Source organism: Labrus bergylta, chromosome 3, assembly GCF_963930695.1.
Source record: "Labrus bergylta chromosome 3, fLabBer1.1, whole genome shotgun sequence".
Lineage (NCBI taxonomy): Eukaryota > Metazoa > Chordata > Actinopteri > Labriformes > Labridae > Labrus > Labrus bergylta.
Genome location: NC_089197.1, coordinates 27,009,331 through 27,026,657, shown reverse-complemented (window position 1 = coordinate 27,026,657; position 17,327 = coordinate 27,009,331). Strand labels below are relative to the sequence as shown.

General features: G+C 39.4%; 2 protein-coding genes across 2 annotated transcripts; one reads left to right on the top strand and one right to left on the bottom strand.

Annotated features, from left to right (window-relative positions):
• Positions 1-648: 648 nt before the first annotated feature.
• Positions 649-4,498, bottom strand: si:ch211-107o10.3 (uncharacterized protein LOC407663 homolog). Its single transcript, XM_065953069.1, has 7 exons — positions 4,222-4,498; positions 3,646-3,786; positions 3,348-3,539; positions 2,848-3,009; positions 2,554-2,670; positions 2,158-2,362; positions 649-1,972 (listed from the first exon to the last, which is right to left on the bottom strand). The coding sequence occupies exons 1-7, from the start codon at positions 4,295-4,297 to the stop codon at positions 1,876-1,878; spliced, it is 990 nt and encodes a 329-aa protein (XP_065809141.1). The 5' UTR covers positions 4,298-4,498; the 3' UTR covers positions 649-1,875.
• A 615-nt stretch (positions 4,499-5,113) lies between these two features.
• LOC109999774 (isocitrate dehydrogenase [NADP], mitochondrial) lies at positions 5,114-16,682 on the top strand. The gene is made up of 13 exons (XM_020654941.3): positions 5,114-5,338; positions 5,764-6,040; positions 9,452-9,571; positions 13,049-13,140; positions 13,285-13,450; positions 13,605-13,765; positions 13,865-14,008; positions 14,109-14,245; positions 14,339-14,490; positions 14,585-14,697; positions 15,210-15,307; positions 15,396-15,488; positions 15,583-16,682. Exons 1-13 carry the CDS (start codon positions 5,195-5,197, stop codon positions 15,665-15,667), a joined length of 1,782 nt encoding a protein of 593 aa, XP_020510597.2. The 5' UTR covers positions 5,114-5,194; the 3' UTR covers positions 15,668-16,682.
• The last annotated feature ends 645 nt before the right edge of the window (positions 16,683-17,327 follow it).

The following is a 17,327-nucleotide window of genomic DNA, read 5'->3' as shown; positions in this document are numbered from 1 at the left end:
AACTCTATTCATCACAGGTGACATGCAGCAGTGCATACTACACTTTATATTCTGAAGAGTGGTTCCTCTGACATAAGATTTAGAAAGCGGCAGGAGGGTAAAAGGGAAGTGGGACGCCCTGACATGATACAGCATGACTAACATAACCCTTTTAAACCTAACTGTACACGGCGGCTGACGCAGCTGGCTAACTGGAATCCAAAGATTTGGTGAGTAATTTGAATATAATGCATGCCAACTTACTAACATGATTTTCACACCCACAGACCCGTTGGCATTTCTGAATTATAATTACAGCTTACTGCATGGATGGTTTCACACATGAAAATACATTTCATACTTAACATACTGCTCAAGAATGAGCATGTTGGTGCAAAAGGATGTGTCAAACTGACAGGAGTGGGAAAATTCTAAAGGAGTGAAATGAAAGTCCTGGTATGAAACATAAAGTATTATCAGTGCAAAGTTTTTGAATCTCCACATGACTTGTATAGGAGTGGACATGTTTCCACTTATATCCTTTTTATATTTTTCAATCTTGTCTCTTTCAAAAGATCTCTTGTAAAACTTTTTTTTAAAAAGGAGCTCAGACCGGCATCCTCAGTATGTCTGTCTCTTGAGATGTAAAAGCAACTTTCACACACAAGATGGAGCTGAAGTCAACCTTTATTAAGTCCCCCAACATCTTACATCATGTTGATGAGCAGGTGATAAACCCTTTGAATGTCTGTTTGCTTTTAGCAAGATGTGCAATGATTCAAAAAGTGCATTTGTGTCAAATGTTGTGGATTTTGTCTTTTATTTACAAACATCCATCTTCAATAAATACACCTTTAAGAGTTGTGCCATTGTTTTTTAATCAAACATTCATAGCTAAACAAATGACACACCTCATTGGTCCATGTTGTACACTTTGCTCATTTTGTGCACGCAACAAGTCTCTCATCAAAGAATGAAAGCAGCAAAACACACCAAAAATTACACAACATATGTGATAGGAAAATAAAACACACACACACACATATATATATATATATATATATATATATATACGCACACAGGAGGGCACTGTGTAATCTGTTAAGTCTTCTGGACCTACTGGCCTGCTTCCTAAGGGCTCTCTGCCCTCCTGTTCACTTCCCTACGGTGGAGGATCCTCTCACTATTGTCACTTCAAAGCCGTTACTCAACACTTCAGCACCATGCAAAACCTGTACGCAGATAGGCTCTTGCGTTCCCTTTTTTTGTAATTCTTATAAAATGTAGTGCTGCTTTATTTGTTCTTTTGGCCCACACAAAAAAAAAAAAAAAAAAATCACAGGCTTAACACTGAGCCCATGTCATCAAGACAGTAAAACGGAGTGAACTTTACACCGTACTGACGAGCATCCCGATGAGGGATGTTTAAACCCAGTGATTTTTAGAGTGTGTCACTGCGATCAAGTTAATAATACAGACTTCCCTGTCATTAAACTTAATAAAGAAAATTGTTGTTCGATGCCATAAGACAGTTTAAGTCTTAAAAGTCTCTTTTAAAAACAAGAGCCTGTTTTGCCCATTTTAGTATTCTGAATAAAAAAGCAGTTTCTCGTGGTACATATAAAGCTAGTGTTACCTCTTTGTGCTGAGGTGCTAAGGATATAGCTGCCCAACACAAATTTTAACGCAGAATTTGCAGTACATTAAGATGAAGCAAACAGCAGTCAGTGCAAATGATGCATATTTTTAAGCTCTAAAATATTTTTAAAACATCTAATCTTCAATCCTTATTATTGCAGGGATTTTTAGCGTGAGAAAATAAAATAAAACCTCATTACCACATTTATTTCACAAGTGTTCACTAGTACACCGACTCCTGCAGCAGGGCTGTTGTGTTTAAGCCAGACCCACCATGGAAGCACTGAGGTCCCACAGCTTCTTGGCTGCAGCATCGTCCAGGGCCTGTGGGGCTGCAGTTTTAGGAGCACAATCACTGCACGATGGAAGAAATGAAAAATAGAAAAAGGTAAGAAAAGTCGGAAACAGTTTGGTCGAAGCTGAATTGCAAATGGGTCAACAGTAACTTGTGTACTAAACCATAAACAATTATGAAATGCATTAAACATTACTCAAGGAACAAAGTCGTTCTTCATAGAGAGATGCAGCAGGGGCACGTACCTGTAGTAAAGGCCACTGTCATTAGCCACGCTCTCATCCACAGCGCAGTAGATGGTCGTCTGAGCTCCTTCCCAGGGACTTTTGATCATCATTAAAAATGGCATGATTATGCTCTTCTTCCACAGGGCTAAAGTTGGGAACAGATGGCGACTTAACTCAGTCCTGATGACCCCAGGGTGCAGGCTGTACGCTGTCACACCCGTGCCTAAAAAAAAAGAAAAGAGAGTTCCATTAAAAAGTGAATTACAATGCATGAAACATCACAGCACTATTGACAATGTGAGGTGATTATCTCCATTGTCTCTACCCCTTACGATGTATCTGATTAATTACAACATGCATTAAAAGGTGTTGATAAACTGTTTTTAGAGGGGTGAAACTTGCTTTGGACAGTACCTTGCAGTCTTGCAGCCAGTTCTCTGCAGAAGAGCACATTGGCGAGCTTGCTCTGGCGATAGCTCCCCTCACGCTTGTAGTCTTTATCAAGATTGATGTCATCAAAGTGAATATGGCCTGTCAGAGAAATAAGCCAGTGTAACATTTAAGCAGAAATCTAGTTTTATCTGTCATGAAATGCAACAGTGAAACAATCTTTCATCATCAGGGACTGAAGAGAACACTTACAAGACACTATTTAAAAACTAGCTGGTGTGTTTGTTTAAAGATGAAGACGACGGAGATTCACTTTACCTTTCTCGTGTGCCAGGCTGGAGACGATCACAACGCGACTAGGAGTTGACTTCTTCAGCAGGTCAAGAAGACAGTTGGTGAGGAGAAAATGTCCCAGGTGGTTCACACCAAACTGCATTTCAAAGCCGTCCTCAGTCGTCCACTTAGGACACATCATGATGCCTAACAATTGACAAATACACTATTGCATATAAAGGCTTTTTTAGCCATCGTTACCTGACCACTAAAAGGAGGTCACCATTGTTCAAACAGTTTGGAGAGGATCATTCTAATCAATACAGCCAGTTGAAACACATCGATGCAGTTTCATTCTACTGACCTTCATCCTGAGTATTTTGTGCAGCTCTGATGTGTTATCAAATGTGCAAAGTGCTTTAATAATCAAAGCCCTCCCTACACATTCTGCTTGCACCTATTTGTATGACATTGCAATTTTGTTGTTGTTGCTGAGGTTTCAGTTTTTCACTGCTGTCTGTCTGAGAGAGACTGCTGCAACACACCTGCATTGTTGATGAGGATATCCAGCCGGTCCTCATTCTCCTGAACTTCTTTGGCCAGGTCTCTGACAGACTGCAGTGAAGCCAGGTCCAGTTTCTTCACCACCACGTTGCCATTCCCACTCCGCAGTCTGATCTCGTCAGCTGCAATGCGAGCCCTGGTAATGTCTCTGCAGGCTAGGATCACTCTGGCTCCTACACAGAGGAAGAACCAGTACCAAGGTATTCAAATGTGAAGTGCTACATGGTATCAACAAAAAAAAAATCGAAACACTTATATAGCAATCTATGAGAATATCACCTCGCTGGGCCATATCCATGGCCGTCTCCTTCCCAATGCCAGTGTTGGCTCCAGTGATCAGGACTGTTTTCCCATCAAGCCTGACCTTGCTCCGACACACACCCCCAGCCAGCCACCGACGCAAGGCCAGTACACCTGCCCCTGATAGGAAGGAAATGTTTTCATTCTACTCATCTGTTTGTGCTCTTGTGTGATTCATTGGTGGCTAAAACAAACTCACTTACAGGAGAATAAGAAATCAAATTAAACAATTCTGCTAAAGAGATTTAAGAATTGGCTTACAGTCCAAAGAGATTAGGACTAGTCATGACTGTAAGCTTCACTGTTCTGTAAAGTAACTATTCAACCGACAGTCTGATATGACACACTTTTGAATGCATGCTTCAAAAAAGAGATAAAGATTTTAAGTTATGTACTTCTGCAAACTGAGCAGCTGTCATAACAAATCCAAGTGTCAGAATGGAGCAATGCTTTGAATACAGATGTCACACTTCTTCTCAGTCGAGATATCAGATGAAGTAAGATGACATTAAAACATCGCGGAAATACTTTGTACTTGTTCAAAGGTTAACTAACCTGCAAAAACAGCAACAGTGAGACCGGTCGCATGTCTCTCTACAAAGTCCCGGGCCACCTGTGCGTAGTTCTGCATGTTGAAGGCTGTAAACGAGTTATACGACTTCAAGCTTTGGTGGAAAGATTATCACCAAATTAAAGTTCAAAATCTGACAAACTGTAAATATAATGTATGAGTAAACAGTTCACGAGACAAGACACCACAATACTGTGACACCCTAAACCCACAATGTTTTACTTTTCCGTGTTTTAGTAAAGACGAGGCTGTGACCAGAAAGTGAGGGCGTGGCCTGCACCGGCAGACATTTTCAGAATAAGACTCTTGATTTGATTCTCATAATCACTTAGGAACTGTAATAATAATAAAAATAATGATGATCATGATAATGGTGATAACAAAGCAGGGAGGCTTTACACAAGATGCTTTATCTTATTTAAATTTATTTGATAATCAAAATGATCTGAATACTTTCTTAGCTATGGATTCTGTCTTTTGTGCAGTCAAGACTAAAATGTAATGTTGAGCTGAATCCTGTGTGTGTGTGTGTGTGTGTGTGTGTGTGTGTGTGTGTGTGTGTGTGTGTGTGTGTGTGTGTGTGTGTGTGTGTGTGTGTGTGTGTGTGTGTGGGAGGAGGAGGGGGGCGACTGTGACTAATTTATTTTAAAAGTTTGGGTTTATTTTGAAAACAGGAAGTTCACCACTGGACGCAAAGCAGACCTACTGCGATTAATCATGTTATGGCTGTCTGATAAGTATTTATAAATGTATCTTTAAATGTGCTTATGTAAGCTATCTATGACCCGATTAAAAGTTATACGTTTAGTTTCCGCGAAAAAAAAAAAAAAAAAAAAAGGACTACAAAAATACCGGAAGTCTGCTGTGCTGGTGCCACGTCAGAGCTACAGCACTGTCATCACCAAAGCTACACTGGTCTGTTCTGCTCTGGTTCTGCTGAAGCTTTAAGTGTTCATCATGCTGTACCTGGGTCTGAGCTGTTTGCTGCTACATGTGTTAGTGGTGTTTGGGACCGAGCTCACCTTTGAGCTCCCTGACAACGAAAAGGAGTGTTTCTACGAGGAGCTGGAGAAAGATGTGAGATTTGACTTCGACTTCCAAGTAAGTTGAAACACTCTTCCCTTTTACTCTGTGCCTGCAATATGCTGCAAAAGTTATTCTTTCACTAGTGATACTGACTCGTTTTAATGGCGTGTTAATGTGTCTTGTTCTTGGAAAGGAGGAAAATGCACAAGAGTTTGTAGTTTTTCACATTATTTAAAACTACAACTGTTTTGAATTGAGGTGCACATTTGACAACTTCATCATCCTGTCGTTTTACAATAATCTTCTAAACTTCATTGTCGGGACTTTTTTTTTCTTATTCACCCAATTATTTTCTTCAGAGCGAGTTTGAGTCAGTTCAGCAATACACAATCCAAATGATACAGCTGTAACATATGTTACCTCACATGTCTCTGTTTACACTCTTCATCCTCAATCATCAGCCTCATCAAGTCTTTAATGTGTTTTTTTTCTCCATATAGGTCATCTCAGGAGGAAATTATGATGTGGACTGCTTCGTAATTGATCCTCTGGACAACGTCCTGTATAATGAGAAGAAGAAGCAGTATGACAGCTTCTCTCACACCACGGATATGAAGGGCGTCTACAAGGTCTGCTTCAGCAATGAGTTCTCCACTTTCACAGATAAAACTGTGTACCTCGACTTCCGCCATGGAGATGAGGAGCCTCTCCTGGAGAGCATGACTAGATCTTCAGCGCTGACACAGGTAAGTCTGAGGTACACAGGAGAAATGAAATGTGCTCACATCATGTTAAGAGAAAAATAAAATGTGTCGTCAAAATGATCAAACCAGGGCTTTGGTTTGTATCCCACTGACTTGCTGCTGAATACTCTATTTATTACTGTATTTCAGTTTCTAATCCCTTTTTAAATACTTCTGGTGTGCAGACAAAAGGTAAAAATATATAGACTAAAGTAAAACCATGATATATAGTTCCCCCCTTTCTTTCTTTTTTTTTTATTTTGGGGCTTTTTGTGCCTTTTATTGGAGAGATAGGACAATGGATAGAGATGGAAATCAGGGAGAGAGAGAGAGCGGGGATTGAAAGGAGCTACAAGTTGGATTCAAACCTGGGCCACCTGCTTGGAGGACTAAAGCCTCCATGCATGGGACGCGCGCACTACCCACTGCGCCACCAGCGCCCCATAGTTCCCCTTTTTAAGATCAGTACCACTCTGAGTGAGTTGCATTTAAGTGAGGCTACTCTGTTGATGAAGTGGTAACAAGTGCAGCAATGACAGTTCAGAAGTGACACAGTTCACATAAAGTCCACTAGGTGAAGCTAGAGCTGTTGAATGGCTTTTTGTTGTTGTTGCAAGTCTTTGAATATGCTCTACATATTCCACAGCAGGTCAACACGCAGCTGAAGTTTACAGAAAATAGAAATATATAAATTCTGGCCATTTAGATGTTCTGAGACATGTGAGGACGATGTTGAGGTGCAGTCCAGAGAATATGATTTAATTCTGTGTATGTGTTTCTCATCCTCCACTATAAGTCACCTCAGGCTGTCACCATGCTCTTGTTGAATCTGTGTTTATTTTTTTTTTACTACTTTCAGATGGAGTCCTCTTGTGTCTCCCTCCATGAGATCCTGAATTCGGTGGCTGAGTCTCAGACATGGTACAGGTTAAGAGAGGCTCATGACCGCATTAAAGCGGAGCACCTCCTCGAGCGAGTGAGCTACTGGTCCATTGGAGAAACCATCCTGCTGTTTGTCATCGGCATCGGACAAGTGATCATGCTCAGAAGCTTCTTCAGTGACAAGAAAGGCTCGTTGGCAGCCACTACTTAGAGTTTGTAGTCCTGGTTTGCTTTGTTGGTATGAACACTTAAATGCTTCTGGAGATCATCTTGTTGAAGTTTAAGTAAACTTTTTATTAGGAGGATAGTTCAGGAAGTTTTCTTTATTTTATTTTGCCCCGTGTCAATTTGAGAGACAAATGATTGCCTTTTTCATGTCTTTATATTTACAGTTGTAAACTACAGTAGCTTTACTGTAAAGAAGAACCGCTGATATTTTTGTTGAAATGGAGATTGACACATGTCAACCTTGCACTTAATATTAATTTATTTTAAAAAAAAAAAACAACAACAACATAAAGCAGCTTAAGTTAGATCTGTTTATGACCTGGATGCCTTATTAAACAACAGCCATTGGTACCGGCAATTACACAGAAAGTTGTGGCACACTGATAGAATCTAAGTATGTTTTGTTTCTGAATGTGAGTGATATTTGTTACTGTGGGTTATGTTTGTTACTAGTAGGCTACCTTTGTTTATGTGACAAAGTAGTTGAAAGCGCTGTCTGCCTGATGTGTCTCATACAAAGTGCCTGATCAAATCATTTGGATTTCCCTTCAAGCTCAAAGTTGACTGTTCAATAGAATTTCTACTTCACCATCCCATTGTTACTGATTGATTGTATTCTTTTCCATTAAGTTGTGAATTTGAGTCCATGATATTTCTTATTGAGATACATCGAGTGGCTTATACAGTAAATATCCTTTTTTTACAAGAAAGTTTTGTTGTCGGTGCTTTTTGTTTATCTGTCCATTTATTTATCTTTATAACCTGACCACAGAATTAAGCAGACTTTGGTTGAAAGTACCTTTTAGTGAAGGTGCAAATATTATTTATTTACATTTCCAGATAAGGACTTGATTTTGCCCTCTTTTTTTTTAACTTGGCGGTCAGTGTATTTACATAGATATTCAGATTGGTTTTAGGTGAAACCAGTTGTATTTATTGTAGTGAGAAACTTAAGACTACTATGAAGCAGTTGTTGGTATATGCTTTAGGTGCTTTCTAATTGGCAGCTGAACCACACATAACACATATAAAAAAACTATTTATGGCTGTTTAGATCCCTTTAGAAGACAAAGTGCCTAGTGTATGCAAATCCAATACTGTATGTCCTACATCCTAAATGTAGGCCTGGTTTCTCAAGAGGACTAAAACGTTTTGAGGTTTAATCCAGAAATTATCCATGCTTTTAATTTCTTAGATCTTTTTTCATATTTAGTGGAATGTGAAGACACCCTACCTCACAAGAATTATGACTTCAATATAAATGTCTTCACATGTCAAAATGATTCACTTCAATATAGGTTCCAAATGTGTACAAAGGGAAGAATGGGGATTGGCCATATAAAGTAAATATTTGGAAATCCCTGAGCACACAAGGTAAGGGGGAATGGTAGTTAATGACGGCTGATTAAGAGAAATTTCATGGCAATTGGATACCTGAAATCAAGATTAATTATGATTTCAACACATTTGGGAATAAAACAAGACAAAGTAAATTATTAGAGTCCCTCAACACTAGAGTCCTTCCTAAAATAGTAAAATATTGAAATGGAAAATGGCAGTGTGGAATTGAAGCAATAGAAATAGTAAGGAAAACAAAATGATTACAAATGTTAACTGGAGATTGAACTAACCTAATATATGGTGAGCATATTTTGACTCAAGATCGACAAGGAAAAAGTTAATATACATGAAAAATGTGTAAATAAGTGACAGATCTTATGTAACGTCTTGCAGGAGTGGGTAGGGTAGCTGATAGGCCCATTGCACAACTATTGTTCGCCTATTTACTCTTCCTTCAGAGGTGTCCCATAAAAGTCAGAAAATATTGGCAATGCAAGAATGAATAAAAGGGAGCAGCACTGGGATCGAGAGATATGGAGAAGACATGTAGCCTAAACTCAGTTTATAGTGAATATATGGTGGATTAATGGTGGAACCACAAAGCGGTCATATTAACCTAATTAATCATATTAACAGGAGAAACTTAAAAGAACAGTTTAATAGGGGATCTTCCAATTGGTTGCCTATTGTGTTGAAAAATAGAGCTAATTTCTTGCCAGGAAATTCATATTAGACACATTAAAATAATGAGCACACTGTAGTCTGGTGAAAGAGGGAAAGACAGAACATTTATGGTCAGTTTGATTAGTGGGAAAAAGCAATAATCAAACTGACCCGTAGGCGTTATTTACCTCCACAAGATGGCAGTAATGAAAAAGTAAAGATTACAACCAAAGCTCAAAGAAGAAGAGTGTCCTGTACAGTGTACCGGTTGGCTCCTGGTTCATTCATACGAAAAGTCTTCGTGGTCGTGAACGTAAACATCAACCTGTAGTAAACATGGCGGGTTACTTAAAGGCTGTGAGCTGCATGTCCAGAGCAGTGTCTCTGTCTCGAAACCCCGCGGTGCTCTCACCGGCCACCGTCTGCCTCCTCACACCACACCACAGAAACTGTAAGTCTGCCGTCGACTCAACCAACATATGACTCACATGACTTAAAAGAGCACAACATTTACTGTGTGGTTCTCGACATTATAATGTTGTCACCTGGCTGTGTGTAACGCAGTGTGAACAGAGAAGTGTTATCTGAAGGACTCTGAAACAGTAGGAAACAGTGAAAGACTGTAGGAAGTCTATGTGGCTGATTGGCAATTTGCCAACACTGAATCACTCTTAAAAGAAAGAGTGTAGATGTAAAAAAAACATGTAAAACAACAAATCTAAGAAATAGGTTACATCTTGAGGAGCACTTTGTTGAGAACTCCACAGAAGAGATGACTGATGTTTTGGTGAATATGTAGCCTACTTCTTGTTATAAAGAAAGTAATGAAGCTGGTGCCCACGTGAGCCCACGTGTTGTCAGGTACAGAAAGGTAATTACTGCTATCAAAGCTGACACACAATCCCAAGGTCACAATCTCTTGTAGTTTAACCGCCTCAGCAGGACTGTGCCCTGATACTGCCTTGTCCTGAGTAATTAGACTGTGGAGGCTAAATATCAAATATCAGAATGAGTGTACTTCAGTTTTCTCTACTAATCTCTTTACAGAAGAAGAAGAATGAGCAGAAGGTTTCCTTAACGAGGGGAAATTACTTTTACACTCTGTTAGACAAACACAGGCTGTGATACAGGCTGCTATAGACTTGGTCAGAGAGCGAGGGGGCTCCACATGAATGATGTTACCGAGCAGTTGGGGGTTTCTGTGCCTTGCTCAAGGGTACCTCGGCAGTGCTCTGGAAGTGACCTACAGATTCATTTCTAGACTTGGTCCACACTGGGACTTGAACCTGTGACCCTCCAGTTTCCAACCCACGCCCTTTATACCGAGCCACTGCTGCCAAATTAATAAACCTTATCAATTAATTCAAATTCAATGGAAATATTTTAGTTTTGTACACTCACATTTTTCCTGCTTAAAATGATGATTTACTAAAGAAATTGACAACCACAACAAGAAGTGGCAGCTTAAACATTAAACATATATAGTTTCCCTTGACAATGAGGACTGAGGAAAACAACAAAAGTTAAATGGTATGACTATGTCAGGCTCGTGTCTGATAAAGATTCATGTTTATTCCATAAAAAGAGTAACCTACAAAATAAAAAAGAGGGTTAGGCTCATAGTTTTTAAGATTAAACTGCATAACAAAAAATGAATGTGTAAAATAAAGGTTTGTTTTTATTTATTATTTAACACTAGGAAGACCAAGGCAGTCATTTTGACTGTTTTTTTAATTTTACAATGTAATAACTTACTTAAAATAAAACCTATGTAACTACAGGACCATGACTTTTCCTAAATGTGTCTATATTTTATTCTAGCATTGTTATTTTATCAAAAACACAAAATAGTTTTGAGTATTTCTACCTTGAAAGTCCATAGCGGGCATATTGACTGCATGTATTATAGCCAGTGTATCATTTCGGTATTCCCTACTTTTTCCCACTCTTGAAGGTAGAGGTGGGTGATATGGGAAAAATATCATATCATGATTTTTTTGGGGCAAGATCACGATTTTATCACGATTTTTTTCATACTGTTCTTTAGACAAACTTGTAAGTTGCTGACCTGTTCAACCAAACTTATTTCCCTGTATAATGTTTTTAAATGCACAAAAACTGTGCTGACAAGTTTAATCTGTTTGAAAAACATCTTTGTATCTTTAGCAACAGAAATGTCTTTCCCTCAATTTGATCAACATTTATGCACAATTTGAAGGTTTTCCTCACCACTTTGAAATGATGATTTAGTTCTGTGTCCTCTTTTTATGTTCATCAGGAACATTTTCACGCAGTGATGCATTCATTTAAAAACATGTAGACTTCAAGTTCTTGTGTTCCTGTTCTATTTTAGCCCTGCAGAGTTCCTCCAGCTGGAGCTTCATACAGGCTCTGCAGTGTTTGTTGTTTTTTATGACATCATAGGACTAACTTTAGTTTAGTTTATATATAATCAATCATAATACAGAATGTGTTCATTCTGTGACACATGATCAAAGTAAGTTTTGCTGACAGAAGAGTTTAATTCATAGAGGGGGCGGGACATTGTTGATTGACAGACAGACAGTCACCATGGTTACTCACTCTCACCTGCCTGCTGCTTTGTAACATCGTTTAGTGTAATCCCTGTAGGTTCAGTTATCACAACAGGTGAGCGTCGGGTGGAGAGGCTTGATAGTAACTTTTAAAAACTGAGAGAGAGCAGAAAACACAGACAGCAACATTTTAAACACCGGGGTTATATCTCCACTGACTGTCTGAGCTCTGCCCTGTCTGTCTCTGACTGTTAACGTCTCTCTGAGGTCGCTATCTGAGATGTAAATTTAACTCTGCAAACTATGCAGATAAGTTAACTGTTGCTCACAGCGTGTCGGTTTGGAAAACTATCAGAACAGTTGCACATAACCGAGATGGAGTTGTTTTTGCGGACTTTACTTTTGAGTTTCGTTTTCACCGCGGCGGCGCAGACGGGGAGGGGGAGACGCGTCTGTGTTGGAGCGTAAACTGCAGCATGATAGAATAAACACACTAGCCCGGTTCTACGATCTCCCTGCTTTGGGAGATCGTCAGCAAGTTAAAATCCTTCACGATCTAAGATCGTTATATCGCCCACCCCTACTTGAAGGTGTGCATCGCTGTTGCCTAGCAACTATTGTTTATAACGCTCAAGCCAAGGAGGAAAGAAAGCTTACCCGTCTAAAACCATATAGAAAGAATAGGAGACATACATTTGAATTAATCAACATTGAAAAGGCAGACATGAGTAAATTAGGATCTGATTTAGAACAGAGTAGAACGAAATGTCAGGAAGGAGGAGGATTGCTGCCACAGAGGCTCCAGAGCCTTGATGAGGCAGAGTCTGATGGAGGCGCAGGTTCAGATACGGAAGGTGATGTCTCCTGGTCTCTCGAAACTTCACCTGACTCTGGCTCTGAGATTGAACCTGAGAATGATACAGAGATCATTGCTATTCGCAAAAAACGCCGGCTGCTGTTTCCTAGTTGTCGATAAACTATTCCAATTTCAAATTCATTAGAATTTAATGTTTGTGTCCTGAAGTTTATTATACCTTTCACGACATTACAGATCCATTTATTCTTATATTTGATATTGATTATTGAAATGATTATGCAAAAAATTTGTAAACAGCCAAAATGACCGCTATGGTCTTTCTAGTAGTGATAGAATGCCGGTCGTTCTAGTGTTAACAGATATTAAAGGGAAAAAGATTTTATAATCTTATTTATGTTTAACTGTATTAACCAACTGTAGCCACTGCGATGCATTTTAATAAATTAACTACGACATAGTCGCAAAGTCTAATGGACTTTTATTCTGTATAATCACAGTTCTGTTTGTTTTATGGTAAAACTTGTCCATTGATGAACAATATAAAGCATGTTGGATAATTTAAAGGTTCATTTTACAGATGCCACCAAGCGCATCAAGGTGGAGCAGCCGGTGGTGGAGATGGACGGAGACGAGATGACCCGCATTATCTGGGAGTTCATTAAAGAGAAGGTAGAGACAAGTCAAGCTTGTCAAGGAAAAATAAATCTGATAGAAGCCTTTTATTTTGAAAGGCTATAAGTTGGTTGTATTCAGAATCAAAATGGGCTGTAATTATTAGTTAAGATGTTTTGTCCACATCTTGTACATCTACAGCTCATCTTGCCCAATGTGGATGTTGAGCTGAAGTATTTTGATCTGGGTCTGCCCTACCGGGACCAGACAGATGACCAGGTCACCATTGACTCTGCTCTGGCAACCATGAAATACAACGTGGCTGTGAAGTGTGCCACCATCACCCCTGATGAGGCCAGAGTTGAGGGTAAGTTTGACAAATGCTGTTCTATTTATATGCTGAATTTGCTACTTTCTCGAATTTAAACCACAAATAATGAAAGCATTACATTTTTAACCAATAGCATCGTACAGTAAGTATCAGTTGTATGGATGTGAATGTCGATTTTTCTTTCTTTCAGAGTTTAAGCTAAAGAATATGTGGAAGAGTCCAAACGGCACCATCAGGAACATCCTGGGTGGGACAGTTTTCCGCGAGCCGATCCTTTGTAAAAATATCCCTCGTCTTGTTCCCGGTTGGATACAACCCATAGTCATCGGCAGACATGCTTTTGGAGATCAGGTAAGAAATGTAAATGTGAGTTCGTGCTTTTTTCCAAAGATGCTTTTGAACGGAGTTTAGAAAAGTCTCACATGCCAGTTTTGATGTATAATCTCAAAGTACAGGGCCACAGACTTTGTTGTCGACCAGCCTGGAAAGTTCAAGATGGTGTTTTCCCCGAATGATGGTAGCAAGCCGAGGGAGTGGGTGGTGTATGACTTCCCTGCAGGAGGCTGCGGGATGGGAATGTACAACACTGATGAGGTAATAATGAGTGTGGTTATAGATTTATTTACATGAATTGAGTTCTATTTTTTTTAGATAAAAACGTAGTGATATGGTTTGTAATCTTCTCTGCACACAGTCGATCAGTGGATTTGCTCACAGCTGCTTCGAGTATGCCATCCAGAAGAAGTGGCCTCTGTACATGAGCACCAAGAACACAATCCTCAAGTCCTACGACGGGCGCTTCAAAGACATCTTCCAGGACATCTTTGAGAAGTTAGATACTAAACAGTGGATAAACAATGTACCATCTTCATTAAGTGATACAGGTTAATAAGTTAAGCTTTTTCATTATCCTCTATTTTTCAGGAAGTACAAGCCAGAGTTTGACAAGCTAAAGATCTGGTACGAGCACCGTCTCATTGATGACATGGTGGCCCAGGTCTTGAAGTCCTCTGGAGGATTTGTCTGGGCCTGCAAGAATTATGACGGAGATGTGCAGTCAGACATTCTGGCTCAGGGTAAAATCTTCAGTTTAATGTACTGTAGTTCTGCAGAACATGGAGATTTCTCTCAATGTTTTGAATGTGAGTTGACTTTGGTCTTTGTGTCCAGGTTTTGGCTCTCTGGGTCTGATGGCATCTGTTCTTGTTTGTCCTGATGGTAAGACTATTGAGGCTGAGGCTGCACACGGCACGGTCACCAGACATTACCGTGAACACCAGAGGGTAAGATCACACCCCTAGAAGTGTATAATTACGTTAGGGGAAACTGGCAAACATCGGTTCTTCTACACTGGAGTATATTTACTACACCAAGACTGGTTCAGTCCATTGTGTAACACTTACACTTGGCTAAATATTTACTGTAGAATTTCATGATGTGTTTTCAGCATCAAAAATAATAGTTTGCTTAATGTCAGATAGTTTTTTTTGTTTTTTTTTTACTTAAATCCCATAGACACCTGGCTAAATGAGTTTAACATTACATGTTTTTTGTAATATCTTCAGAAGAACTATAATGGGCTTTGAAAGTTGAATTGAGCCGTGTTATTAAGCGTAAATATCTTCAGTTCATTCAGACTCAAGCAGACATGTCTCACCATGTTGCACCTTTTTCACTCAGGAAATTAATTCCAGTAAATCATCCTCGTAGAAGATGAAGTCAAAAGCTTCTTCAGTAGACCTGAATGCAAACACATTGAACTTTCAATAACCTGAGCTGTGTCCTTTCTGTGTAGGGACGACCGACCAGCACCAACCCCATTGCCAGTATCTTTGCTTGGACCAGAGGACTGGAGCACAGAGGCAAACTGGATGGAAATCCTGACTTGATAAAGTATTTCCTTATTTAACTTTTTTTTTTTTTTTTTTTTGTTGAAATTTTCCCACCCTAATCATTTATCACTCTCCGTTTTGACCTCCAGGTTCTGCCAGACTTTAGAAAAAGTGTGTGTGGAAACTGTGGAAAACGGTGTGATGACTAAGGACCTTGCAGGCTGCATCCATGGATTGACCAAGTGAGTCTCCTCTATGTTAAGAGTGTGTGGTGCATGTTGTTGTTTTGGTCCTACAATTTATTACAAATTTAACCCCTGCTCTGTGATCCTGTAGCTGCAAGCTGAATGAACATTATGTCAACACGTCAGACTTCCTGGATGCTATCAAGAACAACCTGGACAAGACTCTGAGCAAATGAAAACCAATCAGAAGAGGCACTTACAATGTATAAAGACAAACCCTTTCTGTAGCTAGACTAAACTAGACTTTTCTCCTCTGTTGCCCCCCGGTGGTGGAATGAACAATCAAACCCCATTCCATCTGCAGAGTCCCTCTGCACCTTTAAGAAAAAGCTAGAGTTAGACCCAGCTCTTTCATGAATACCTACTAACTTAATGATGATGACGGTCTGGATATTATTGATGAAGATGGTAATAGTAGACACAATGGTTTTGTTTGATAACGACGATTTTTAAGATGGTTTCTATACTGATTAGAGCTCTCAAGAACTGATGTCAATGTTGTGCTTTGCCTCTGTGCCTGTCAGCACCTGTGTGTCTAATCAGACTCAAAGCTGATCATTTGCACTGACTGACATTGTTTCCTCTTTTCTAGATCCTTGCATTTGTTGTTCTTACTCTCTGATGTACATTGTTTTGGATAAAATCGTCTGCTAAGTGAATTGTAGATTCAAGCTGGTTTTACCCAACTTTTGTATGAATTTGTATCCAGTATTGAATCGACCAAATTAGCTTTATTTGTGGCATATTTGTATATTTGTAGCTTACAGGCACACAGTGCTTGAGGTCCTCTGCCTTTCCTGTTGCCATTGGACCAATGCTGTTTTGCACAATCAACAAAATGCATTGTATTAATTGAAATGATAATTTATAATGGCCATTTTTAGAGAAGTTTAAATCATTTATATGTAATTATTAAGTATCTTCAGGGACCAACAGTATGTATATAACAAGGCCATGTTTTGCATTGTCAGCATGATTATTTAAAAATAAGACATTGTGATTTCTGAACACTGTATGGCTTTGATTTTTCTGCTTGGGTGTGATTTTGTTGTTCATCTAAATCAGCAGGCTTAGTTAGTTCTGTCATGAGCTTTGGGCAGGGAAAAAAAAAACCCTCACTCTTTTATTTCAACTGTTCTCACTTCAACACTTAAATTTACCATTATGAAAAGTAAAGTCCTTCTACATGCAGTTTAAATGTATATTTTAATTTCTTGCAGTTGTACACATGAGCGTCTGTCTACTAGTGCATTTATGCAATGTGAGTCAAATGTATGCTCCAGTGTATGACAGTGATTACAGTTTGTTTGCACCAGCAGGGGACAAGCTGATGGGAATTTTGGCAAAAGCTCTCTCCTGTAGTGACAACTCAAGTTTATAGCCAGCAGATGTTGACATTGTCTCAGTCTGCAAACCATGCAGTGTACTATTTGAATCACTGCTCAATCTTTGGGACACAATAGTAACTGCAGATAATCAGCGGTGCTCGTCACAGTTTACTTTTAGTGCAGAACAGCTGGGGCTCACTGACGATCGTGTGATTTTAAATTGCCATTTAAACATGACATTTTACTGGAATGGTCCTTCATGCAGTGCTTCTGTTGATCTAGATCCACATGTGGACAGGCTCCTATCCGGCCTGGGTGGGGATCTTCTTAAAGGCAACCAGAGTATGCACATAGAGAAACCACATCAAAACAGCACTTAGTTTGATAACATCTTGCTGTTCAAACTCACGTCTTGACAGAGGTCAACTTCATAACTGAACCACTCACCAGGGAATATGCTAGTCTCTCTCCTTCTCAGACATTAAGTCAAAGAAAACGAACAAGAAAC

What these genes read in the sequence shown, in the direction of transcription:
- si:ch211-107o10.3 (XM_065953069.1), bottom strand. Translation starts at nt 4,297, where the DNA reads ATGCAGAACTACGCACAGGTGGCCCGGGACTTTGTAGAGAGACATGCG. An exon ending in CACTGTTGCTGTTTTTGCAG is followed by an intron (nt 3,787 to 4,221) that starts GTTAGTTAACCT and finishes CCTTCCTATCAG; the next exon opens with GGGCAGGTGTACTGGCCTTG. An exon ending in CAGCCTGGCACACGAGAAAG is followed by an intron (nt 2,671 to 2,847) that starts GTAAAGTGAATC and finishes TTTCTCTGACAG; the next exon opens with GCCATATTCACTTTGATGAC.
- LOC109999774 (XM_020654941.3), top strand. Translation starts at nt 5,195, where the DNA reads ATGCTGTACCTGGGTCTGAGCTGTTTGCTGCTACATGTGTTAGTGGTG. An exon ending in GACATGCTTTTGGAGATCAG is followed by an intron (nt 13,766 to 13,864) that starts GTAAGAAATGTA and finishes ATAATCTCAAAG; the next exon opens with TACAGGGCCACAGACTTTGT. An exon ending in ATTACCGTGAACACCAGAGG is followed by an intron (nt 14,698 to 15,209) that starts GTAAGATCACAC and finishes CTTTCTGTGTAG; the next exon opens with GGACGACCGACCAGCACCAA.